General features: G+C 43.9%; 1 protein-coding gene across 3 annotated transcripts in view; it reads right to left on the bottom strand.

Moving 5' to 3' along the window:
* Window positions 1-25,289, bottom strand: part of LOC144499613 (progesterone receptor-like) — a 314,135-nt gene extending 288,846 nt beyond the window's left edge. The window contains exons 1-2 of one of the 3 annotated variants that reach the window (XM_078221770.1): window positions 25,153-25,289; window positions 23,438-24,668 (exon numbers count right to left, since the gene is read on the bottom strand). In XM_078221770.1, the coding sequence (XP_078077896.1) occupies window positions 23,438-24,525 (1,088 nt within the window). In that variant the 5' untranslated portion in view covers window positions 24,526-24,668; window positions 25,153-25,289. Of the gene's footprint in view, window positions 1-23,437; window positions 24,858-25,152 lie in introns of those variants that run through there. The other 2 variants (XM_078221768.1, XM_078221769.1) reach the window with 2 other exon arrangements.
* Window positions 25,290-27,511: the final 2,222 nt, after the last annotated feature.

Genomic DNA, 27,511 nt, shown 5'->3' with positions numbered 1-27,511 from the left:
CAACAAGTCCCGTGAGCAAAACGCCTTTTGTTGAGTCAGGGAAGCAGCGATGCAATTCCACTCTTTAACGGCTTCCCAACCTGTCAGGTCACAGAGCTATCAGTCACCGTTGTGTTCCTGCCTTGGTGAGCCTTGAGCAACTGGGAAAAATCGTGCTCTGGTTGGTAAAGTCCAGAATGCTGTGCTGAAGTCAGAATTACTTCGGTCTTAACTTATTCGAATGATAGAACATGCAACTCTGTGGGAGCTTTCCATGCTCCTCTGAATGTGCCCCAGTATAAGCTGGCAATAAGTAGGGATGGTGTCGAGCAGTGATGGCTGCTCTGAGATCGTGAAGATTGGAAGAATTAGCTTTTGGAGCGTCCTGCAGAATTTAATTGCAGGGCTGTTTCATAGAATCATAGAATCATACAGCGCAGAAGAGGTCCTGCGGCCCACCCAGTCCCCTCAATTTCTTTGGAGGGGGTCCCACCCACCAAGCTGGAGGCCTTTCAGATGCGTAGCCTCCTTCACAGGTTGAAAGTCTACCTCAGCAAGTGGCTGTGTTTGGGGAGTGAAAGGGGTTATTGGGATGAGGGCTCCAGATTGTGGTGGCTGGTTCAAACCATGGAATGTTCCAATCATGGAGGGTTCAAGGATCCCAATTGAGGGGAAGGTTCCAATGGTGGTCTGGGGGTCTCCGATGGAAATCGGGAGGTCCAGTGGTGGTTTGGAGACGCAGACAGATTACGAGAAGGATTTTATCGGGTAGTTTGTTGAAAATTCTGACATCGTGTGTCCCACAAGCAGTGCTTTAAAAGTACTTACCTTATGAATTCAGCCCTTCTTATCTCTTTAAACTGCTGAGTTTCCTGGGGCCTAGGAAACTCAGCTGCCTGTGGTCAAAAATAGAATGACTGTTAAAAACGCACACAGCCTCACTGGAATGTTAAAATGACCAACCCATTTTCTATTAATCTCCGATGAAAGGGCACAAACCCGAAACTTTAAATACCTTTTTCTCTGCTCAGATTTTGCCAGACCTGCTCATACTTACAGCATTTTCTGCTTTTACCAAGTAGCAGGTTGACAAATGGCCTCTCATCCCACATCGGTTAAAACCACAAATGGACAAGTTAGAGGTAGCCTCAGTTGTGATCTAGAATTTTTCCATCATGTCTCATTGCAGGACTAAGCAAAGGAACAGACACAAAATGAGGAGAAGAAGAATGAGCAGGCGGAGGGGCCAGCTAACTTACGGTACTATTGGGGCTGGAGCAGCAAGCAGTGGAAACCCCTCAAGAGCTGTTAGAATACAACAGATATTTCAACTAAATGACTTACTCAAATACTGTGAAATATCAAAGGAATCTGCACGTTGTGGAATACCCAGACAAGGGAAAAGCAGCAGGGACAGCTGCCAGGGATAACCAAGGACTCACTTTTCAAAGAGGCCTGAGGGACTGCTGTGTACTGTTTTACGGAGACACGGCTCATTCCTGCTTCACCAGCCTGTGCGCTACAGCCAGAGGGCTTCTCAATCCACTGAATGGACCATACAGTGGCCTCAGGCAAGGCTAGGGGAGGTGGGGTTTGCTTCCTAACCAATACCTCATGGTGCCCAGACGTAACAACACTGGTGGGTTTCTGCACTCCGGACCTGGAATACCAGACGCTAAAATGCCACCTCTACTACCTTCTGCGGGAGTTCACCTCTGCTATCCTGACAGCAGTTATCATCCCACCCACACAGATGTGAAGTCCGCGCTAGATGAAATATACACCACGTCAAATAGTCTCGAGACAAAATATCCTGAGGCCTTGTTCATTGTGATGGGGACCTCAATCGGGCCAAGTTCAAGAGCGTCCTACCATGATACCACCAACATGTTTTCTGTACAACCAGAGGCCCAAACATCCTTGACCATTGCGACACAAATATCAAACATGCCTATTGCTCTGTCGCCCACCCACACTTTGGGAAATCGGACCACAAGCTGTGCTCCTGCTTACAAACAAAAAGGGAAACGGAAGAATCCGTCAAAGAAAATCACGCAATGTTGGTCTGAGGAATCCGATTATCTCCTACGGGGCTGCTTGGTGTCAGTGGACTGGTCAGTATTTAAAAACTCTGCAACCAGCCCTGAACGACTACGCCACTACAGTAACTGACTTCATTAGTAAGTGTGTAGGAGACTGTGATGCCAAAGAAGCAAATCCGTGTGTTCCCCAACCGGAAACCATGGATGAACAGGGATATCCACTGCTTGCTGAGTCTGAGGAGTTCAAGTCAGGCGACACTGACCTATACAAGAAAGCCAGATACGATCTAAGGAGATCCATCAGAGATGCCAAAAGACAATACCGGCCAAAGCTAGAGTCCCAAGCTAGCCACACCGACCCCCGCCAACTGTGGCAAGGTCTGCAAGACATAACAGGCTACAAGATGAAGGCATGTACAATCGCCGACTCCAACACACCCATCCCTGATGAGCTCAATGTATTCTATACCTGTTTTGGGTAAGAGGTCAGCGAGAGCATGCCCTCCACCCTGAAAGTCCCGAATGAACCTGTATCCGAGGTCATCATTGCAGATGTCAGAGTAGCCTTCTCGAAGGTCAACCCATGGAAAGCAACTGGCCGGATGGGGTACCCAGACGTGCACTCGGATCCTGTGTGGATTATCTGGTGTAGGTATTCACAGACATCATCAACCTCTCTTTACAACAATCTGAGATCCCTATCTGCTTCAAGAAGATGACCATCATCCCGGTACCAAAGAAAAGCCAAGCAGCATGCCTTAAGGCTCTGACATCTATCATTACGAAGTGCTTCGAGAGGCTAGTCATGGCACGAATCAATTTCGGCCTCCCAGACTGCCTGGATCTACTACAGTTCACCTACCGCCGCAACAGGTCCACATCAGACACCATCTCCCTAGCCCTAGACTCAACCCTGGAACACCTAGATAACAAAGACACCTATCTTAGACTCCTACTTATCGATTACAGCTCAGCCTTCAACACCATTATTCCTACAAAACTCATCTCCAAATTTCGTGGCCTGGGGCTTGGCACCTCCCTCTGCATCTGGATCCTGAACTTCCTAACCCACAGACCACAATCAGTAAGGATAGGCAACAACACCTCCTCCATGATCATCCTTAACACTGGTGCCCCACAAGGCTGTGTCCTCAGCCCCTTACTATACTCCTTATATACCTATGACTACGTGGCCAAATTCCCCTCCAACTCGATTTTCAAGTTTGCTGACGACACCACCGTAGTGGGTCGGATCTCAAACAATGACGAGACAGAGTACAGGAATGAGATAGAGAATCTGGTGAACTGGTGTGGCAACAATAATCTCTCCCTCAATGTCAACAAAACGAAGGAGATCGTCACCGACTTCAGGAAGTGTAGTGGAGGACATGCCCCTGTCTACATCAATAGGGATGAAGTAGAAATGGTCGAGAGCTTCAAGTTTCTAGATGTTCAAATCACCAACACTCTGTCCTGCTCTCTTCACACTGATGCTAACGCTTTTACTTTCACAGAAGGCGAATGAAATTTGGCATGTCCATTACGACTCTCACCAGTTTTTACAGATGCACCATAGAAAGCATTCTTTCTGGTTGTATCACAGCTTTGTGTGGTTCCTGCTCTGTCCAAGATGCAAGAAACTACAAAGAGTCGTGAACGAAGCCCAGTCCATCACTCAAACCAGCCTCCCATCCATTGACTCTATCTATACTTCCCGCTGTCTCGGAAAAGCTTTGTGAAGCCAATCCTGCTGGCTCTTATTTAGCAGGTTTGCCCCTGTACCATACACTTCCATCTGCCCAGTTAAAATTGCATAATGCATTATTGGAACCTTACTTGAATTTATTTATGAGGCACTCACTGATTCGAACTGGTGACTTTTCAATCCAAAGCTAAACAGAATTCTGAAGTTCAAATGATGATTGGCTGTTTTCTGGCAGGAATGGGGCAGTAAATCAGTTTTCCAATCTTAACCATTTGCTGTTTGACAGGTATGGGCAAAATCAGGCCTGCTGCTTTGAAAAGACAGGGCAGTTATAACCAGACTGATTCCTGGGATGGTGGGACTGACATATGAGGAGAGATTGAGTCAGTTAGGATTGTATTCACTGGAGTTCAGAAGAATGAGGTGGGGAGATCTCATAGAAACCTATAAAATTCTAACAGAACTAGACAGGACAGATGCAAGAAGGATGTTCCCAATGGCGGGGTGTCTAGAACAAGGGTTCACAGTCTGATGAAACAGGGTAGACGGTTTAGGACAGAGATGAGAAGAAACTTCTTCACCCAGAGAATGGTCAGTCTATGGAATTTGCTACTACAGAAAGTAGTTGAGGCCAAAACATTGAGTCGCAATCCAGGGTGCCAGGCTGGCACTACCCAAGAGGCACTGCCCCCCCATCGCTGACCATCTAAGGGGCTTCAATGGCTTCCAGTTCCACAGCGAGACCATCACATCTGGTCCCAGTTGGTGGAAACCATACATGATCCTCACCGGTGAGGACTTCCAACGGCGAGGCTATTAAGGCAAGTGTGCCCAGACGATTACATCCCCGACTCCCTAATAATATTTAATTAGCCAACTGAATTTTTAAATCAGCCTCGCGACCGGCAGATTGGGGCTGGTACTATCGCGAGAGATGAGAAACCGGGCAAGAACGCGGTTTTTCGCCTCTCGTGCGATCTTGCCGTCTCGTTATGCCGATTGACCAGCGGGACGAGGCAGTAAGATCACCCCCTGAATGTTTTCAAGAAGCAGTTGGATGTAGCACTTGAGCCGAAGAGGATCAAATGATATGGGGGAAGGTTGTGATTTATATAAACGATCTGGAAGAAGGTGTAACTGGGGTGATCAGTAAGTTTGCGGACGACACGCAAATGGCTGGACTTGCAGATAGTGAGGAACATTGTCAGAGGCTACAGAAGGATATCGATAGGCTGGAAATTTGGGCAAAGAAATGGCAGATGGTGTTCAATCCAGATGAATGCGAAGTGATGCATTTTGGAAGAACTAACGTAGGGGGGAGCTATACGATAAATGGCAGAACCATAAAGGGTGTAGATACGCAGAGGGACCTGGGTGTGCAAGTCCACAGATCCTTGAAGGTGACGTCACAGGTGGAGAAGGTAGTGAAGAAGTCATATGGCATGCTTGCCTTTATAGGACGGGGCATAGAGTACAAAAGTTGGGGTCTGATGTTGCAGTTGTATAGAACGTTGGTTCGGCCGCATTTGGAATACTGCGCCCAGTTCTGGTCACCACACTACCAGAAGGCCATGGAGGCTTTAGAGAGAATGCAGAGGAGGTTTACCAGGATGTTGCCTGGTATGGAAGGGCTTAGTTATGAGGAGAGATTGGGTAAACTGGGGTTGTTCTCACTGGAAAGACGGAGGATAAGGGGTGACCTAATAGAGGTGTATAAAATTATGAAAGGCATAGATAGGGTGAACGGTGGGAAGCTTTTTCCCAGGTCGGTGGTGACGTTCACGAGGGGTCATAGGTTCAAGGTGAGGGGGGGGAGGTTTAACACGGATATCAGAAGGACGTATTTTACACAGAGGGTGGTGGGGGCCTGGAATGCGCTGCCAGGCAAGGTGGTGGAGGCGGACACACTGGGAACGTTTAAGACTTATCTAGATAGCCACATGAACGGAGTGGGAATGGAGGGATACAAAAGAATGGTCGAGTTTGGACCAGGGAGCGGCGCGGGCTTGGAGGGCCGAAGGGCCTGTTCCTGTGCTGTATTGTTCTTTGTTCTTTGTTCTTTGTTGGATCAGGCTATTGAGTTGGATGATCAGCCATGATCATAATGAATGGCGGAGCAGGCTTGAAGGACTGGCTAGCCTCCTCCTCCTCCTGCTCCTATTTTCTATGTAACACAAGCTATTATTATAATGCTCAGGTGCCCTTGTGTTGAATGGACCTGTGGTTTTAAGGCCACAAAGTCTAATTGCTTTGAATAGATACATTCTATGATCAGTTAGATGTGATATACTGCTAGATACATCGTGAAGTCAATTTGTCACTAATTATTTCTCATCATGTTCTTAAGGTGCTATTTCTCCACGGGCAGATTCATTATCTGCTTCGTTGTAGTTTGTTTCTTTTTTAAGAATGCAATATTAAGTCACATTGAGGAAAACATGATATAAACTTTAATTTCTAATGGATGCACTTTTACTTGAAGGATTTTATATCTAGAGAGTTTTTAAAAATCTAACATTCCCAATCTTACACGTATCTTCAAAGCAAACCTCAAACTATCTTAGGAACAAAGGAACTTGAAATATATTTGAAATAATGCCAAGGGTAATCATGAATTATTGGCATGAACAGGAAAGATTAATCTCTTTAATGCTGTAGTGAGAGTTAAGATCAGTTTGCATAATAACACTCATACTATAGTCACTCTTCTATTCTGGGTGCAAGGTTTGTTATTTGTAACACAATGAACCTGACAGAAGTCCAGAGGTGGAACTTCCACCCACTCCACCATGTGTTTTACAGTGGTGAATGTAGCCCGTCAGTGGCTGGCAGCAGGATTTACCGGTCCTACCACTGCCAATGGATTTTCCCATTGTTCACACCCTCCTCTGCCGGGGACCCATGGTGGGGGATTGCCGTGGGCGGGACTGGAAGATCCCACCAGCGGGAACGGCTGGAAAATTTCAGCCCAGATATATTTTTTCATAATTGTTTAATCAGTAGTTTGAATTTGCAATAAAAAAGTCTCTGATTTTATTTACTATTACTTTCGACAGATTGTATAAAAAGATTTGAAATATTGCAAAATAATTTCAAATTTTGGGACATACAATCCTTTGTTAAATTATATTACATCATTAATGTGTCATAGAATCCCTACAGTGCAGAAGGAAACTATTCGGCCCATCGAGTCTGCACCGACTCTCTAAAAGAGCATCCCACCCAGGTCCTCCCCTCCATCCTATCCTTGAAACCTTGTGCATTCACCATGGCTAATCCACCTAAGCTACATGTGGGAGGAAACTGGAGCACCCGGAGGAATTCCACACAGACACGGGGAGAACATGCAAACTCCACACAGACAGTGACCCAAGGCCGAATCCAACCCGGGTCCCTGGCACCGTGAGGCAGCAGTGCTAACCACTGTGCCATCTGTCATTTTGGGGTAATTTATTAATTTATACATTTCTATCAAACAAACTATAATTAAGTTTTAATTATGTATTGACCTCATAAAATGCTCATATCATCTTCAATAAAGCCTTGCATGAGATTATCTTTATTATATAGTTACAATTTTGCCAAAACACATTCACTTTATCTTTAGTTTTTATGACTCTTTCACTGGGCAGATGTTTCTTAAGCATGAAGTAAAGCCTGCGACTATATCCTGAAATCTTGTGTCCCCCCTCCCCTGCCCCCGACACCCTGTCCCACTGAACCCCATTGCCAAAATTTTACCACCCTGCCTGCCATGGGATTTGAAGCGGGTGAGGGGCGGATAACGGGAAGATCTGTTGATCTCAGGTGGGATTTTATTGTTGCAAGTCGTAAAATCCTGTCCATGTCATGTTGGAGTCAAGAAGCCTCGGATCCTGTACATTCTCCATTAGTTTCTTTCAACTTGCTGGTCTTCAGCAAGGCCTAAATATCCATGAACCAGATTGTGTTCACTTTCTTTAAGATGTGAAAAGATGGAAGGATTTGAAATAGTAGCGGAAATGACAAAGCATTCCTCAAGGATTTTGGTCAATCTTGTTCACTCAAATGTCACACACTGTCAGGGGAGAATTGCATTAGGCTAGGAATTGGGCACAGGTATTGTGATGTACCATTAACTGCACTCGTTCATAGCAACACAAGCAGCAGGCAAAGTCTGTGATATCTGCTAATTCAAATAACATGGCTTGCAACTGAGGGCTAAGCATGCTGCTGAGAGGCTGCTCACCACAGCAGGAGGCCCAAGTTAATATGAAGCTATAGCACCCGATACTTTCAACTTGCCTGAACTACTTAATGTCAGCTTGCACCTATTAAAGACAAAGGGCGCTTTGACTCCTGGAAGTCATTGTGCAAGAATTTCTGAGCAGAAAGCAAAGCATAAATAATGTAACAGTCCATGGAGCAACCCCAAGGTTCACTGATGCAGCACTGGGCAGGGATTTAGCTTTGTGGACCATTGAGATCTCTTCTAGGACAGGGGTGACCTGTTCAAGAGTTACACCTGAATTGGAGGGGGACTAATATCCTGGCGGGGAGATTTGCTAGAGCCATTAAGAAGGGTTTAAAATAGTTAGGCAAGGTGGTGGAGCCAAAAGCAGTAGGAAGACAGAAGAGTAGGTTGAAGACAGCACGGAAGTTAGAGAGAGCACATCAAATAGTAAAGGAAGTGTCAGTAATCCTAGTGCTAGACAGGTCAGGCAAGAGCAGGGCAGAGAGCAAGGGAAGTCTAGATGAAACTACATTTATTTCAATGCAAGAGGCCTGACGGGCAAGGCAGATGAACTCAGGGCATGGATGGGTACATGGGACTGGGATATTATAGCTATTAGTGAAACATGTCCTAAGGGAGGGACAGGACTTGCAGCTCAATGTTCCAGAGTACAGATGCTGTAGGAAAGATAGAACAGGAGATAAGAGAGGATGGGGAGTTGCATTTTTGATTAGGGAAATCATCACGACAGCACTGAGAGGGGATATTTCTGAGGGTTCGGCCACTGAGTCTACATGGGTCGGACTGAGAAATAAGAAGCGGGAGATCACTTTGATAGGATTGTACTGTAGAGCCCCAAATAGCTGGCAGGAAATTGAGAAGCAAATATGTGAGGGGATTACAGATAGCTCCAAGAAAAATAGGGAGGTAATAGTAGGGGGCATTAACTTCCCCAATATTGACTGGGGTAGTCATAGCATTAGGGGCTTGGATGGAGATAAATTTGTTGAGTGTATTCAGGAGGAATTTTTCATTCAGTATGTGTATGGCCTGACTAGAGAGGGGGCAAAACTTGACCTCCTCTTAGGAGATAAGGAAGGACAGGTGACAGAAGTGTTGGTGAGGGATCACTTTGGGACCAGTGACCATAATTCCATTAGTTTAAAGATAGCTATGGCTCAAAAGTTAAAATTCTAAATTGGGGCAAGGCCATTTTTGATGGTATTAGACAGGAACTTTCAAAAGTTGACTGGGGGAATCTGTTGGCAGGAAAAGGGATGTCTGGTAAGTGGGAGGCTTTCAAAAGTGTGTTAACCATGGTTCAAGGTAAGCACAATCCTTTTAGAGTGAAGGGCAAGGGTGGTAGAAGTAGGGAACCCTGGATGACGTGGGATATTGAGGCCCTGGTCAAGAAGAAGAAGGAGGCATATGACATGCATAGGCAGCTGGGATCAAGTGAATCCCTTGAAGAGTATAGAGGGTGTCGGAGTAAAGAGAGAAATCAGGAGGGCAAAAAAGGTTGCTTTGGCAGATAAGGCAAAGGAGAATCCAAAAAGCTTCTACAAATACATTAAGGGCAAAAGAGTAACTAGGGAGAGAGTGGGGCTTCTTAAGGATTAACAAGGTCATCTATGTGTGGATCCACAAGAGATGAGTGAGATCCTAAATGAATATTTCTCATCAGTATTTACTGTGGAGAAAGGCATGAATGTTAGGGAACTTGGGGAAATGAATAGTGATGTCTTGAGGAGTGTACATATTACAGAGAAAGAGGTGCTGGAAGTCTTACAGAGCATCTAGGTAGATAAAACCCTGTGTGCCAAGACATTGTTGGAGGCTAGGAAGGAAATTGCAGATCTCCTAACAGATATTTGAATCATCGACAGCCACAGGTGAGGTGCCTGAAGATTGGAGGGCAGCAAATGTTGCGCCTTTGTTTGAGAAAGGCTGCAGGGAAAAGCCTGGGAACTACAGGCCAGTGAGCCTAATGTCTGTAGTGGGTAAGCTGTTGGAAGGTATTCTGAGAGACAGGATCTACAGGCATTTAGAGAGACAAGGACTGATTAGGGACAGTCAGTCAGGTCTGCCCTGCTACAGGCACAAAACACATGTTTGCATAGCTAATGAGTTTGGGGCTGGAGGATTTGGTGTGTTTTCCCACCGGCCTCCACAATGGGAAACGCTCCAGGTTCCTGCTCCACCATGGGACTTACTCCCAGAATGGAAAAAATTCTACCCATTGTTATTGTAGTGTCCTAACTAAGTTAGGGATTGTGGGTTTTAAACAAAAAAGAAAATATGTGGTTTACACACGTAGAGTCAAAGTAACACACAATGGGTTTATTGAAAAAGATGTTGTCTGCACATAACAGAAACTGAAATTAAACAGCAACCTGTGCAACACGCTAATGACATCACAATCAAATCATGTGAGTAGCTCTTAAAGCAATCATACAACCATTTAAATACGTAACATGATTCCCCTTTTATTTCTGTGGTTATGACAAAAACTGTTACGATATTATACATAGGATCAATAATACTCTAGACACAGTACAATGCATCATCAATCATTATACATGGTCAATATGAAAGTTGATTAGGAGGATGTCTTTGGCTGTAAACAAGTTTTCTGGAATTTGGCTGTCTTTGACCCTAGAAGTATGATTTGTATCTTCAGTATACATTTCTTCACTTGGAACCAATTCTGCATCATTCTCACATAGTGTAGCAGGTAAGATACAATCATCAGGCAACTCAGCTTCAACTAGTATTCACAACACTAGGAACTAAAGAAGTGGTACCGCTGGAGATGATTCAAAGAAATCAATTTGAGATGACAATCGGTCAGCATGGCATCGCCAAACTAGTTAATCTTTAGTTTGAACCATGTCGGAAATTGGACCTGTTTTTGCTAAAATTATGGCTGATAGCTATTTCTCACTCGTGGCGTAATTGCACACTAACACTTGATCTCCTTGTGGGAATTAGCATTGTTTTGCCCTCATTTCTTGTCTAGCAACCTGAGATTGTTGTTGAGGCTCTACTATCTTGGAAGTTTCTGGAGGTAATAACAAATCAAATGTAGTTCTTAAATTTCTCTGTGAGAGTATCAGGTGAACTTTGGGTCATCACACAAGTAGTGTTTCTATAAGGTGTCAAAAAAGCTATTCACACAATGTGATAATGAACCTTGCTCTCTTGAAGCTTTTAAGGAATGTTTCCAGGATTGTATAATCCTTTTAGCTAATCCATTGGTTGATGGACGATAAGATGCGGATTTTATAAGCTGAGTACCATTTACTTTGAGATAATCCTCAAACTCTTGTGAAGTAAACTGTGAACCATTATCACTAACAATTTGTTGCAGTTTACCAAATCCTGCAAAGGTTCCATCAAGCTTTTCAGTGGTTTGCTCAGTTGTAGCAGATCTCATAATAACAACTTCTGGCCACTTAGAGTGTGCGTCATTTATGACTAAGAACATGTAACCCTTAAAAGGACGACCAAAATCTACACACAATCATTGCCATGGTATTTTAGGCCACCCCCAAGTGTGAAAAGGGGACAATGGTCGTGTATTTCGTATTCGTGCACAGGATTGCCACTGTCCCACTTTTTTATCAATCTGAGTATCCAGACCCGGTCATCAAACATAACTAAATGCTAATTCCTTCATTCAGACTATACCAAGATGCCCTTCATGTACTTGTTCAAGAACTCTTCCGTGCGGACTTGGAGGAATGATCACTTGGATTCACCAAAATAGACCTTGGATGGTCAACTCAGGTTTTCTTGACACATCTGGTTTCAAATCAGAATGTGTAAGATGCATTCCAGCTATCATTCCTTTCAATATGATATTCATCACCTTCCCCATCACGGGATAATTTCTGGTATGTCTCTGAGCTTGAGAAGCTGTCACATTCATCAGACATGGTACTTCTAAAATAATGTCCATCTTTTTCGGTGCTTTGTTTAGGCCTTTGCCATCAATAACGTGACTCAAACACTGGACTGATGTCTGTAAAAGTCACATTTTTCTTTCTTGATTTGTAGACCATGTGCTTGAAGACATCCCACTGTTGCTTCTAAATTATTCAAGTGCTCCTGTTCACTGTAATTAGAATATCATCCAGGTAACATTGTACACCAGAGAGACCACTTAAAATCTGATCAATCGATCTTTGGAATAGTGCTGGTCACATTTTATTCCAAAAGGCAATCTTTTTAAATGAAAAAGACCTCTATGAGTAACAATGGTAAACAATCGTTGAGATTCAGTGGCTACATTTATCTATAAATATTCTTGAGAAAGATCAATATTGCTGAATTTCTGCCCAGCTGATAATCCAGCAAACAAATCTTCAATTAAAGGAGGCGGATATTAATCAGCACACAACACTGGATTTATGGTTGTTTTAAAATCACCACAAATATAAACTGAACCATCTGGTTTCATGACAAGTATAGTGGGGATAGCCTAGTCACCCATTGTAACCCATTCCAACACACCAGTGTTAGCAAGTTGTACGAATTCTTCTTTTACCTTGGGATGAATTGCATACAGCACCGGTCTTGCTTCGAGATTTTTTGGTTGACTATTATGCCTAATCGTGCCTTCCATTTGACCTCCCTTGTTGAGCCAAATGTCTCTTCGAATACACTCTTGTACTTATCCAGAAGTATGGTCTGTTTTGGCATCGACCAATCGGTTGACAGCACTCCAGTTAAGCTTTATCTTCTCCAACCAAATGGAGCTGAAAAATACAATGGATCACATGGAGAGGCAACTCTGCTGTTTGTCCACTTAACTCTATGTTGACGGTGATGTAATCTTTTAATGGTATGATCTCTTCCATGTATGTCCTTAAAATCACATCAGCTGGTTTTAAAGAAAGACGCTTCAACTTTCATTGGTATATAGTCTTAGGAATTAAAGTTACAGCAGCACCATTTTCAATCTCCATCCTAATAGTTTGTCTACTTAACTTCGGAATCACCCAGAATCTATGTGAATTCACCCTTTATAGGTAAGACATTCAGTTGGAGCTCTTCATCATATTTCTGGACATTCTCTTCTTCACAGTCATAATTCTTTTCTTCCACGTTGTAAATTCTTTTTGTAGAATGCAACTTGTTATTTTTCTTGCAGGCACCCAGATTCATCTTCTGAATATTCTTCTCAGGGGAAGCTGGTATATCCCAACAAGCTTTTGCAATGTGACCCATTTTGCCACAATTCCGGCACTGACTATTCTTAATCCTGCATTCACTCGCAGAATGAGCCATTTTGGTGCATCTGTGAAATGCTTGTTGCTATTTTGACTTGTTATGGGCAGTCCCCAATCCGTGGATCTTCATTCCCGCGCCAAATTATGAAGCCTCTTTAGCAGCCAGCTCCATCGACACTGTGATTTCTACTTTCACCGCTAAAGGAAAATCATGTTCAGTAAACAATCTGCTTTAGATAGCCTCATTTTGGAGACCACAAACTAGATGATCTCGAAGAGTATCTTCTAATGACTTGCCAAACTCACAATGTTGTACCAGCCTTTTTAAAGTTGCCGCAGATTGAGCCTTCCACTTGATTCCTTCTGTGGAACCTGAACCGTTCCATGATGATCAGTCACTTGAGAGTAATGATCTTCAAGGATCTTTGTCAACTCATCGTTAGTTTGGTTCCTAGCTTTGCAGATTGAACTAAGCACTGGAGCAAATTGAGAGTTTTACTTCCTACTGTACTGAGAAAAGCTGGGACGAGCAACGCATTTTGCAATTTTATTTGCTTGTACAATGCTTGGCATAGGAACTCCATGATTTATTATCTTCATTGAAAAGATCCATGGATCCTAACTGACCTGCCATTTCTCTTTCAGGCACTAGCAACTTGAGACTGTCAGTACATTGTTTTACCGTCTTCCCAGTACTCCCCTTTCTACCCTGGAGACCGTTGACTTGATGTATTTTTTAATCGACCCCAGCAAAGCATCCCTTCTTTTCAAATATGCCAGCACAAACAGCAATGTGGGTGCAAAACCTCGTGAGACTTGGAAAATGAGAATCTTGCCAAGGAGATCTCAATTTCCAATTCGTCTCGCCTCTCTCTGGTGACTTAATGAGTTTCATTAGCTGTGCTGCAGCCACAGGAGGAAGAAAAAAGAAATGTAGTGGTAATTGGGGATAGTGTAGTTAGGGGCATTGTCACTGCGCTTTGTGACCAGGATCGAGAATCCCGAAGGTTGTGTTGCCTGCCTGGTGCTCGGGTCCAGGATATCTCATCTGGGCTGCAGAGGAACTTGGAGTGGGAGGATAAGAATCCAGTTGTAGTAGTCCACGTAGGTGCCAATGGCATAGGCAGAACAGGAACAAAGGTTCTGCAGAGGGAGTATGAAAAGCTAGGAGCCAAATTAAAAAGCAGAACCAACAAGGTGGTAATCTCTGGATTACTACCTGAGCCACAAGCGAATTGGCGCAGGGTCAATAAGATTAAGGAGGTAAATGCGTGGCTCAAAGATTGGTGTGGGAGGAATGGGTTTGAATTCATGGGACATTGGCACCAGTATTAGGGAAGATGGGACCTGTTCAGATGGGATGGTCTTTGTCTGAATCGTGTTGGGACCAGAGTCCTGGCGAATCATATAACCAGAGCTGTAAATAGGGCTTTGAACTAAATAGTGGGGGGGAGGGTTCAGGGGTATGGGGAATTACAAAACCAAAGGTAAAGGAGAGAGTACGAGTGCAGGTTAATGATGAGGACATTCATCTAGTTAAAGGAGTCAAGGGCTCAGGCAGAGTAAAAAAGGTGACAAACAAAAAAGGGAGGTGGTTAACGCAGTGCAAGGAGATGGTCTGGGGAAGGATAACCAGTTTGCGACAGGTAGGGACAGAGCGTGCAATCAAAAGAATGCACTAACAAATCGGGTCCATATAAAGGCTAGCATAAAGACACTTTACCTGAATGCACGTAGCATTCGAAACAAAGTGAATGAGTTGATGGCACAAATCAGTACAAATGGGTATGATCTAGTGGCCATTACAGAAACGTGGTTGCAGGGTGGCTAGGACTGGGAACTGAATATCCAGGGGTATCAGACATTTCGGAAGGATAGACAGGAAGGAAAAGGAGGTGGGGTAGCTCTGTTAATTAAAGATATCAGGGCAGTAGTGAGAGACGATATAGGCTCTAAGGAGCAGGATGTGGAATCGTTGTGGGTGGAGATAAGGAATAGTAAGGGGAGAAAGTCACTGGTGGGCGTGGTCTATAGGCCCCCAAATAATAACTTTGAGGTGGGTCGGGCTATAAACAAGCAAATAATGGATGCGTGCAATAACAGAACAGCAATAATCATGGGGGATTTTAACCTGCATATTGATTGGTTGACTCAAGTCGGACGCGGTGGACTTGAGGAAGAGTTCTTAGAATGCTGTCGGGATAGTTTCCTCAAACAGTATGTTACAGATCCTACGAGGGAACGAGTTATCTTGGATCTGGTCCTGTGTAATGAGACAGGTAAAATTAATGATCTTCTTGTGAGGGATCCTCTTGGAATGAATGATCACAATATGGTTGAATTTCTAATACAAATGGAGGGTGAGAAAGTAGGGTCCCAAACCAGTGTCCTCTGCTTGAACAGAGGGGAGTACAATAGGATGAGGGCAGAATTGGCTAATGTAGACTGGGAGCGCAGACTAGCTGGTAGGACAGCTGAGCAACAGTGGTGGATTTTTAAGGAGATTTTTCTCAGTACTCAGTAAAAATATATTCCTGTGATAAAGAAGGAATGTAAGAAAAGGGATAACCAGCCGTGGATAACTAAGGAAATAAAGGAGAGCATTAAATTAAAAACCGATGCCAAAACTAGTGGGGAATTAGAAGATTGGGAAAGCTTTAAAAAACAACAAAGAACTACTAAGAAAGCAATAAAGAAAGGAAAGATAGATTATGAAACTAAACTAGCACAAAATATAAAAACTGATAGTAAAAGTTTTTACAAATATATAAAAAGGAAAAGAGTAGCTAAAGTAAATGTTGGACCCTTAGAAGACGAGAAGGGGGATTTAATAATGGGAAACGAGGAAATGGCCGAGGCCTTAAACAAGTTTTTTGTGTCGGTCTTCACAGTAGAGGACACAAATAGCTTACTGAAAATTGACGGTCGTGGGACTGTAGGGGGTGAAGTCCTTAAAACAATTACTATTACTAAAGAGGTAGTGCTTGGTAGACTAATGGGACTAAAGGTAGACAAGTCCCTGGGCACGGATGGAATGCATCCCAGGGTACTGAAAGAAATGGCAGAAGTAATAGCTTAGTTGGTTGTAATTTATCAAAATTCGCTGGACTCTGGAGAAGTGCCGGCTGATTGGAAAGCAGCTAATGTGACGCCACTGTTTAAAAAAGGAGGTAGACAAAAGGTGGGTAACTACAGGCCGGTTAGCTTAATGTCCGTAGTTGGGAAATTGCTGGAATCCATCATTAAAGAAGAAATTGCAGGACACCTGGAAAAAAATGGTTCGATCAAGCAGACGCAGCATGGATTCATGAAGGGAAAGTCGTGTTTGATGAATTTACTGGATTTTTATGAAGATGTAGTGAGTGCAGTTGACAGAGGGGAACCGGTGGATGTGGTGTTTTTGGATTTCCAGAAGGCATTCGATAAGATGCCTCACAAAAGGTTGCTGCAGAAGATTAAGGTACACGGAGTTGGGGGTAAAGTGTTAGCGTGGATTGAGGATTGGCTATCTGACAGGAAGCAGAGAGTTGGAATACATGGGTGCTTTTCTGGTTGGCAGTTGGTGACTAGTGGCGTGCCGCAGGGATCGGTGCTGGGGCCTCAACTGTTCACCATATACATAGACGATCTAGAGGAGGGGACCGAGTGTAGGGTAACAAAGTTTGCGGATGACACAAAGATGAGTGGGAAAGTGAATTGCGTGGAGGATGTGGAAAGTCTGCAGAGAGATTTGGATAGGCTAAGTGAGTGGGCGAGGATCTGGCAGATGGAGTATAACGTTGACAAGTGTGAGGTTATCCACTTTGGAAGGAATAATAGTAAAATGGACGATTATTTAAATGGTGAAAAATTACAACATGCTACTGTGCAGAGGGACCTGGGGGTCCTTGTGCATGAATCGCAAAAACTCAGTTTGCAGGTGCAGCAGGTGATCAAGAAGGCAAATGGAATGTTGGCCTTTATCACGAAGGGGATGGAGTATAAAAGCAGGGAGGTCTTGCTGCAATTGTACAAGGTACTGGTGAGGCTGCAACTAGAGTACTGTGTGCAATTTTGGTCCCCTTATTTGCGGAAGGATGTATTGGCCTTGGAGGGAGTACAGAGAAGGTTCACCAGGTTGATACCGGAGATGAGGGGGTTAGCTTATGAGGAGAGATTGAGTAGATTGGGCCTGTAGTCGTTGGAGTTTAGAAGGCTGAGGGGAGATCTTATAGAGACATATAGGATAATGAAGGGGCTCGACAGGGTAGAGGCAGAGAGAATCTTTCCACTTAGAAAGGAAACAAGAACTAGAGGACACAGCCTCAAAATAAGGGGGAGTCAGTTTAGAACAGAGTTGAGGAGGAACTTCTTCTCTCAGAGGGTAGTGAATCTCTGGAATTCGCTGCCCATTGAAGCAGTGGAGGCTTCCTCGTTAAATATGTTTAAATCACAGGTCGATAGATTTCTGATCAATAAGGGAATTAAGGGTTATGGGGAGCGGGCGGGTAAGTGGAACTAAACCACTATCAGATCAGCCATGATCTTATTGAATGGCGGGGCAGGCTCGAGGGGCTAGATGGCCTACTCCTGCTCCTATTTCTTATGTTCTTATGTTCACAAGGGATAGCATTGTGTAGGAGTTCAAAGCCAACAAAGGCACCTGCATGACAGAAACTAAGGAGATTCATACGTGTTACTGGCTGACTTGTGTGGAGAATATTGGATATTTTGGTGAATAAAGTTGTTTTCTGGTGGTTTTTATTTCAAGCTTCATGGGCATGGATGCTGGGATGATAAGGTATGGGATTGCTGTGCAATAGGGGATTTGAGGTTGTGTCCATGGGAAATGTATTCAAATGAGATGATTACAGACAGCAGACACAGAACAAAGACATACTGGCTCTCTCCTTACTTCCTCCTCCTCCTCCTCCTGCTTGTATTCCTGTTTCTTCTCCTCATGAGTTGATCATGCCATCCTTGGTGGCATAGACTATATCCTATGATAGTCAGACTGTGGAGGATATAGCAGACCACCATAAACCAGAATACATGCTCCAACAAGTACAACAAGACTACTTCAAATTGGTCCAGGCAGTGAAACTGTCACTTCAGCTACCATCCCCAATAGGTTAATTTCTACTGGTTCTGTTTGAGTTAGTGGAAGTTTTAGTGATTTGATGAGTTTGTTGAAGTTTATGACATCAACAGGGAGTGACGCCTTGAGAACATCTTGTTTCTGACTTGAAGGGTTCAGCAGAAACATCCCTCTGACCGGGCATATCAATATAGGGCGCGATTCTCTCATCCCACTGCGCTGTTTTTGTAGCACAGCGGGCTGGGAGATTCTAGCGGAGGCCGTTTCACGGGCTCCCTGCTGGGCGCCACGCCGCGTCTCTGGCAGCTGAAGTTCCGGCGCTGTCAGCACCACACCAATTTCCGGTGTAAATTATGCAAAGTCAAATTTAAATATATTTTAAGTACAATTAGCGATCCTGAGACTAAGGTCTCCGGGCCCGTTAGCCTCTCCTGTAGGGGGCATCTTGGCACTAACCATTGGGCATCGGGCAGTGCCAAGGAAGTGGGGCCTACTGGGGTGGGGTCCCCTGAGGGTAATTGGTGGGGGTGGGGGTCCTGCTGCCAGTCTGTATTTACGTTGAGCAACAGAGGAAGGGGGCCAGCGATTGAGACTGGCCATCGGGGTGGGGTATGGTCAGCCTGCTGGGGGTGTCGGGGTTGCTCGGGAGGAGGGATCAGGAGGTCGGGTCTGTTGGGGGGGATATCAAGGTGGGCTGAGGGTGGGGGGGGTGTGGGGGTCAAGGTTGGCATGGGCATGCTCGAGCTGGCCAGTAAATTGGGAGGCTGGGAGACAGGAGTCACTGCGCATGCGCCAATCTTGGCACTGACAGATGGCTTACAGTGGCCCGCTCCGTGCTATCCTCCCAGCCTCTCCTGCAGGAATAGGCCCTGCCCACAGATTTCTGGAGTGAATCATGCTAGGGCACTCAGCAGTGGGAGATTCATTTTGAAAATCCCACTGAGAAAAAACAACCTGGTTTACTCTGCTTTTACACAAAATCGACACTTAGAATTTCTTTGGGAGAATCGCCCCCTCTAATCTTTAATTTCAGAATAGTGCCCCCCCACAACCCACCCCTGTCACATTTCAATTTCCCACACAAGCCCTTCTAATGGACTCTATGTGTAAGATCGTCAATTTAGCGCTACCATTAGTTTTACCTTTTGTAGGCTATAATATTCCACTAGAAGCCCGATTGTGACTGCAATCTATTATTTCACATTATTATTTCACATAAGCAAAGGAGAGACAGACTATATTATAATCCCATTAGACTAGATTGGATTCGAATGCTGGCCCCAAGTGAAAAGGCAACGCGCTAAACTGATGACACCACCTCATCTCCTGCATCTGATTTTCTTATTACTTTTACTGAACATCTCTGTGGTCTCTCTCTCCACTTTAAAAGAACTTGCAGGAGAGCCAAAAGTAGAATCAAAAAAAGTGCAACAGTGGAAGATGAATATCACTGTAAATCAGGACAGAAAACCTACCTACACATCGGGAAAAATTCAAGGTGTAAAATAATTTTCAATGGGCAAATCACTATGACTCCAAACTCACAACTCCAATGTTTAAAGCCAAAACTCTCACAATATATAACAAATGGTGGACACCTACAATGGACGAGGAATAAATGAATTTGTTTAGCTAAGAGTTTGAAATGAATTGAGGCTGTGGAAATTGGAATATCACAAGGAATTTGTGACAAATTAATCAATTAAATTAATCAGCCATTCTAAGGCTTGTGTGGCGTGCTTCATGAATGCATTCACAGCTATTAGTTATGTACAAGGGCAAAAGATATGCAGCCGATGCCAATAAGCCTCAACTATTAATTTCAGAAGAGCAAAGTTAATAAGAAATTGGATAAGTATTTTCATCTACTGTTAATATACTATCGGTTGTCTGCATAAATCAAAGAGAACCCAGTCAGGCACAGCCACATCTAAGGAGCAGCAGACCTTGTCAGCTATTGTCACAACTCCAATCGAATCTGGCTGCATCAGAGGTAAACACATTACGGAAGAGGTTGATGGTGATTAACGGTAGCACGGTGGTTAGCACTGCTGCCTCACAGCGTCAGGGACCCGGGTTCGATTCCTGGCTTGGTTCACTGTCTGTGTGGAGTCTGCATGTTCTCCCCGTGTCTGCGTGGGTTTCCTCCGGGTGCTCCGGTTTCCTCCCATAGTCTGAAAGACATGCTGGTCAGGTGCATTGACCCAAACAGGCGCCGGAGTGTGGCGACTCAGCGATTTTCACAGTAACTTCATTGCAGCATTAATGTGAGCCTTACTTGTGACTAATAAATACATTTTTAAAAAGTAAAAGAATAAAATGCAGCACAGGGTAAGGGACTGGGTTCTGGTGAAGCACTGAGCTCTGGTGAGGAAAGGTTTGATGTGGAGATGCCGGCGTTGGACTGGGGTAAACACAGTAAGAAGTTTAACAACACCAGGTTAAAGTCCAACAGGTTTAGGTGTGGCTTTTGCTACCAAATAAACCTGTTGGACTTTAACCTGGTGTTGTTAAACTTCTTACTGAGGAAAGGTTTAGCAGCCTTGATGTTTACTGGGAGAAGAAGCCAGATAGCACAGGAAAAAAATCCACAATGGACTTATATGGTGGTTCAAACTTTACTGTCCCTGCTTTCATACCTTATTGTTAGATCAGCATGCCCAGACTGAGAAGCTATTTGCTTCCTTAAACATGACACGACGGTATGCAGTCTAGAGGAGTCCAACTTCCAGCTATACATTGTCACACTAGTGTAATGGCATATAACAACAACTGTTTGTAGCACAGACTGCCACATATGGAAACATGCAGTGGAGACAGTCGTTACTCAAGCCACAGGTATAATAGGAGTCTTCTTGCTACTGCCATGGACACTTTTGGGTTGAAACTCCAAAATCTCATAAATGTTTACAATTCTGCGCTCAAACAGGTCAACCTCAGGACAAGGTGCCTTTCACCATGTAGCATATCTGAAAGCTGTGCCGATGGTATCTGAAGTTGCCAATATTAAAGTTGACCCTTCAGTAATAGTTATGTCCTGCCACTAATGTTACTGTTTTAACCTAGCATTTAATAATAAGGCACATCTACAACCAGCACGGAGAAGTTCACAACACAAAGAATAAGTGCAGTAGCACTTTAAAACATATTAAACACATATGCCATAAGCAATGCAAAATTTAACTTAATTCACCCCGATTCTATGTTGTAATTTGCTATTCTTTCATCGTGCAGAAAATAAAATATCATAAAACACAAACAAGACCCATGTGTTGGCAAAGAAAAATGGGGATGATGAATGACCGTGGTGACTGTCAATCTATCCAACAGAAAATATTAGCACCAAATTGCAGAACTCTCTGGAAGAATGGAGGAATAAGACCTTATTGTACTCTTCCTGCTGCCTACTCTGGCAGTTCAGTTACTTGGTCTAGCTGTAGTTGGTATATTTAGGGTGCATGTGAGGCAAAACTGGCCTTCAGTTCCGTCCTTAATGGGGTAAAGTTCCTGACTTTTACTCACTAAAGTACAATTGCCTATGTCTTGTTTAAAATGATATTTGGTGTGAATAGAAACAGAATTATGAGAACGGGGAGAGCTAAAGAAATCTGAGGAGCCAAGGGAACAATATGATGTCTGTGGCATCAAAGTGAAGAGTAGCAACACTCCTTGCTGCCACCGACCACACATTACTGGTGGTCAACTAGCCCTCAGGTTTACATCTATCAGGTAAATGTCTCAGTCACACGCATCCTCAAGCAGTGTTTCTCCATTATATTCCAGTTTAATTGGTTCTGTTGTGGTAGATTTGTTGCGTGATGTAGTACTCACTGTGACTTAGGGACCCCTGATGACCTGTGTGTTCTCAACTTTGTTTCTCTCTCTACTTTATCCATTATAAAATGCTTGACGGGCTGCAGCACCCATGCTTGTACTCAAAATGCAGCAGCACTAATCATTGTCGCAATACTCATAATTCTTCAAATTTATCATCCTCATTTTTGTCAATGTTGAACTCCGCTCTCAATCTGTATCCATGATTATGAATTTTATACTGGTTACTCATTCCTAACCTTTAACAGAGTCTTATTTAACAAGTTCACTTGATTTTTATTTTTACAATAACATATTTACGAGGGTAAGGAGTGTTCAAAACAAGGATAATTAAACTTATGCCTTCTCAAATCAGTCTTCACTTAAATTGTTCTAAATCTTTGCAAACAGCAGCTTCAGTTGTCATACAGATGTAACACCATTCTAAAGTGACTTGTTTTTTAATGGAAATATTTATTTTCCAAGATGTCAAATTAATAACAGTCTGATCAGAATGAATTTACACATCCTTTTTCATTTCCTATGAAGTAACCGGTATTTATCCTAATTATGTTGCTGGTCAGTGTCAACAATTGTTGTCCTTACTTACCACTCTCAATGCCTGATTTAACTAATCAAACATAACCCATTTGCAAAACCCTTTTGTCTATCTTACCCGAATGCAATACAGAAGAGAGGTGGAAACATTTACTATTTTAAGTTGCATCAACCATTGCTGTAGAACTAACAATGGCTCAAAGTACAAGACGGAGAGAATTTTACTCACTAAATTACAATTGCCTATGTCTTTTTTAAAAGGATATTTGGTGTGGATGGAAGCAGAATTATGAGAACGAGAGCTAAGGAAATCTGAGGAACCAGGGGACAATATAACTTCTGAAAAAGCTGCGCTGAGATCAAAGCGCTACAAGTGATTCGTTCGACAATATTATTTGGAAAAAGCTGCAATCTCCGCCACCTACAAATGGACAGCAATATTTAGTTAAAATCAGTAACCAGTGGAATGTAAACTAGTTACCAGTAACAGAAAACACGGGCAAAACGTTGGAAGGTCGGCTGCAAAAGTTTTTAATTTTAAGAATAATTCTAAACTCAGCTGTGCAAACTCTTTTGACGGCACTTAGAAAAGTGTGGCCAATTATCTCAGCTTTTGAATGTAGCCATTGGAAATTTGAGGTGAATTCTGTCTCGATGCTTCCAAACATAGGGCTCACCCAAAGTTTAACAGAGCCGCTTTGGGGTTTGATTTAGAAAAGTGGAAAAAAATAGCACCAGCCAAACAAATAAACTAAGGGTTGTTATCAAAATAACGAGTATGTGAAAGCGGTATATAAATAATACTGGACTTCTTACCTTATCAAACCACTGTACTGGGAGTAACCTTGCGAATAAGTATCTGACATTACTTTAGTTGCACCTTGATAGCCCAGATATGTAATGGGTTGGTACCAGGTCACAGGGGCTGCTGAAGTAGACGGCATGGTATCATCTTGAACTAAGAAGTTGCAGTTGAGTCCTGATTCATGGTGCGAGAGGCCATAGGAATCTAAAGGTTCGGTCTTAAATATGACAGCGTCTTCCAGTGGCTCTCCTCTCATGGGGGGTCTCTGCTGCTGGGTGGGGACGGAATAGTCTGAATAGGGGGAGTAGCCGCTGGGCATGTAGCCGAAGGTGTTGCTGGCTTCCTGGTTCATGTTCATTGCCTGGTGCGACTCGGCTTGGATGTTCCGTTCAGCTTTGGGAGTGGGGGAGCCTGCGGACTCAGAGAAACCATAGGAGCTGGAAATGTCCGGGATGTATGGAGCGTGGTCGCAGTCGTCCGCGGTCAGGAGCTGGTGAGTGCGAGCAGCCAGATAGATGGGGTTGAGAGGCAGGAAGGGGAAACGGAAGATATTGAGGGGTGAGACTTGGCCTCGGGGGGCTGGGTTGCAGGCCTCCTCCCTGTCCTGGCAGCTTTCCGATTTGAGGGGCTGGAGGAGGGCAGCAGATCCAGCCGCCTCCACTGGGCTGAGACTTTCCCTGGCACACACTTTCCGCAGCTTGACCTCACTGGGGAGATTCCTATCGGTGTGCATGAGGGACCAGGAGGTGACAGGGACTGTGGCCAAGGGCTGTTTGGCCGCTCCAATCCCATCCGAGCTGCTGTCAGTTAAACTCAGACCACAAGTTGCCCAGGTGGAAGGCTCAGCCGCGTCACTCAGATTGGACACAGCAGATAAGCCCATGCTATCCAGGTGTTTGCCTTTCTCAGAGTCATTCTCAACTTTCCTATCCAAAGCTGCCGCCAGCTCAGTCTGGGGGAGCAAGTCGTCCATGTAAAGCCCCATTGAGTCGGAGACGGCTTTCAGCAGGTCTGTGCTGCACCCATCTCTGGAAGCAGTTTCAGGAGGATAGGGGAGAACCCTGTCCGTCCTTTCCTTCTCCTCCATGCTTTGCTCCATCTCTGTGGCTGGAGAGTATAGCCAGCGGGATGGATACTGCTTTCTCGCTGTCTGGCCCCTGCACTCAAGTTTCAACTCCGTCAACCGCCACTCTGCAACTCTGCTCCCGCATCAACTCCATCCCAACGAGCTGGTCACCTCCCCTGGCAAAGAGAGACAGATCTTAACACCAAACTTCCAGCTCCCTCTGTCACCCTTGTAAACTCATTCCCATTAAACCTGGCATTAAAGAGCGGCCAAGTCGCCCAGATGGGGCAAGTTCATCACTTAAGGCTCCCAATGCTGATTGTCAGTGTGAAACGCCGCTGCCTTACACTCATCTCCTCGGGGGCCACTTATCTTAAAAAGTTTGCAAACATTTAAATCCCCGTCAATCTTTATAAATAACAAGTCAACCCAATTGAAAGCCCCTCCCCGAATATTTTGTTGCAATTTAACTATTACAGATACCTCCCCCTGCCCCCCATAGAGAATTAAACAAACAGAGTGTTGTTGGAAGAGTTTTTTTTATTTAAGAGTTAGACTCATGCGAAATATATTAGTACACTACCATCTCCTCGCTCATAACTAAGGTGTTCATGTAAAATATATTGATCTAATTATTGAGTCTGGTTGAAGAGTGCCTACCTGAAGGTATGACAGAGTGTGCTGGCGTCCTGCTCTCTCTCTGCTTTCTGTCTGCTTCCCCCTCTCTGTCTCCGGCTCTCCCTGTGTCACGTGTTGATGAAGATGGGAGACTTTACGTACTGTACAGCGATCATCACACGTCACAAAAAAAGTTTACTCCTGAAATTTTAACTGACAAGGTAGAAACATCCGGGGTGGCTTTTTTTTGTTGTTTGTTACCCTCCTTCCTCCCCTCCTCTTGCCTTCAAGCTCTTTATTTCCCCCACCCACTCACTCAGCTACCCACACACAAGAGGAGCGGCTCCATAAGATGAGAGAGACCATTCCAAAAGTGGAGCGACTGAATAAGGCACTGGGTGTACTCTGGCTGAGAGGATCGCCAATTCTCCAGATTTAAAAACAATAAACTGTACAGCTACCGTTTAGAATATTTTTAAATCGAGCCGCAGTATTTTCTAAACACAAATCCGAAATGCCACACGTATTATCCAAATAGTCATGAGGGGGAGGGACAGACACCTGTCTCTCGGATTGTTAACAAGGCGGAAGCTTGTGGGTTCACTGGATGTAGGATTTACTCACAAACCAGCAGTCGTCATGTGAAAGTCCAATGTCGTATGTCAGAAAGAGCCGCTGTTTCTATTTGTCAAAGTTCCAGGAGCACATTGAAAGTTTTGTCTTGCCCCCTGAGGGGCAAAACAATGGATCATAGAAGGTGGCTTGTACTTAACAGATCAACAAGGGGAGGGACTTGACTTTCTCTCCCTTAGAAATTAACATCGTCTCGCCCAAGATCTACAGACGTGATGTGTGAAGCAACAATCCCTCTCATGTCCCTGTAACAGCGCTGATTTGAGACGACGCGCTTGACAAGGTTTGCACGTTTGAAAGATTCAGACAATAGATGTCTCCAGATTCAGGGGACGAATGAGCGCTAAAAGGATATCATCTGAACATAACAAAATCGCTCAATTACAACCTGTCACTGGATTTATTTATCAAAGATATTGGAGTCGTTGCGAAATAAATAGTTGACTGTATAGTGCACAATTTTTAAATGATACTTTTTTCTAATCCTCTCCTCGCCACCCCGCCCCCCCCCCCCCCCCCCCCGTACCCGCTGTCCGAAAGTAATGCTGGAGTTTACTTCCATGTAGTATTTCTTGAATTCCAGTACTGACATCCAACCAAGTGACTATGTTTCGAGTTCAACAAGGTCACGCCATATAAGGGGAGCGTTACAGGTGAGCTTGGTGTTCTGGTCTCTCCAGGTTTTCCACTCTGGGATCAGCGGATAGTGATTTGGAGCAGGTACTCTTAACCGTATGTCCCAGGGCAGGGAGCTGAGGTCAATGGCTATGGCTAACAATGAATATGTTCCCCATCTAGGAAAGTTTTTGTCGTGCTCGCTGTTTAAATTTAAACACCGAAGACCCGGAGTTTCAATCCGGCCTACAACACAGAAATCAGAGCTGGAGTTGCACTCATTTTGCCGATGATGGGAAATTTCCCCCCGAGTTATTAGAATTCGCCCTCAAACCCAAAACCTATGTAAATTGTGCAAGCTAACGGAAACGGTTGGAGGGGTCTATGGAACACCAAACTTTGAGGCATAAAATTGAACACATTTAACAATTCCCATTCGTTCACATTAGGCAGAGTATTTTAAGAAGCTGCAATTAATTAGTGAAGTTTTTTTAAAAAATTCATTTACATTTTACGATACAGATTAAAAGAAACAAACATACAGTTTTCAGTCGTGATACATTATTTTTTTAAAGCGTTCTTAAAATTGCAATTATAAGGCAGCAAGTTGCCTTTGTTTCCCTCCAGATATGATTGTCAAATTGAGATACCCTGGAACAAGCGCAATTGGAGACCACTCACGTTTCAGAGTTGGTTTTGTAGGCAGAGATTCATTCGCACGAATGGATCTAAACGATTCGGTTAAAGGACATATTGTAATTACGCGTGTAACTCATGCTTAAGATTCCACAATCTTTTCAACCACTTAATACACAACACGGGACTGATCTGAGACTTCCCTGGGCTATATGTCATGCAATGTATTTATTTGCAGAACCATCATTGTTCATTATATTTTACAAATGCCATCAAAAGTTTTGTGACTATTTCAATTCTAAAAGCAGATACTTAATACAAAACCAGTTGCTATGTTCAGAAGCCACAATGGTTGTCTGCCTACCAATATTTTTTTTAGTCCAGATAATTGAGGTAAGGACGATACCATAAACACATATCACAATATGCAATTCGCAGGCAACATTTTAAATTAAGAAAGATTCTGGTAGAAATGCAAAGGCATCGACATGGAGAAGGAAAATGTCCCCAATTTTAG

This window comes from Mustelus asterias, chromosome 10 (assembly GCF_964213995.1).
Source record: "Mustelus asterias chromosome 10, sMusAst1.hap1.1, whole genome shotgun sequence".
Lineage (NCBI taxonomy): Eukaryota > Metazoa > Chordata > Chondrichthyes > Carcharhiniformes > Triakidae > Mustelus > Mustelus asterias.
This window is presented reverse-complemented; position numbering and strand designations above follow the sequence as displayed.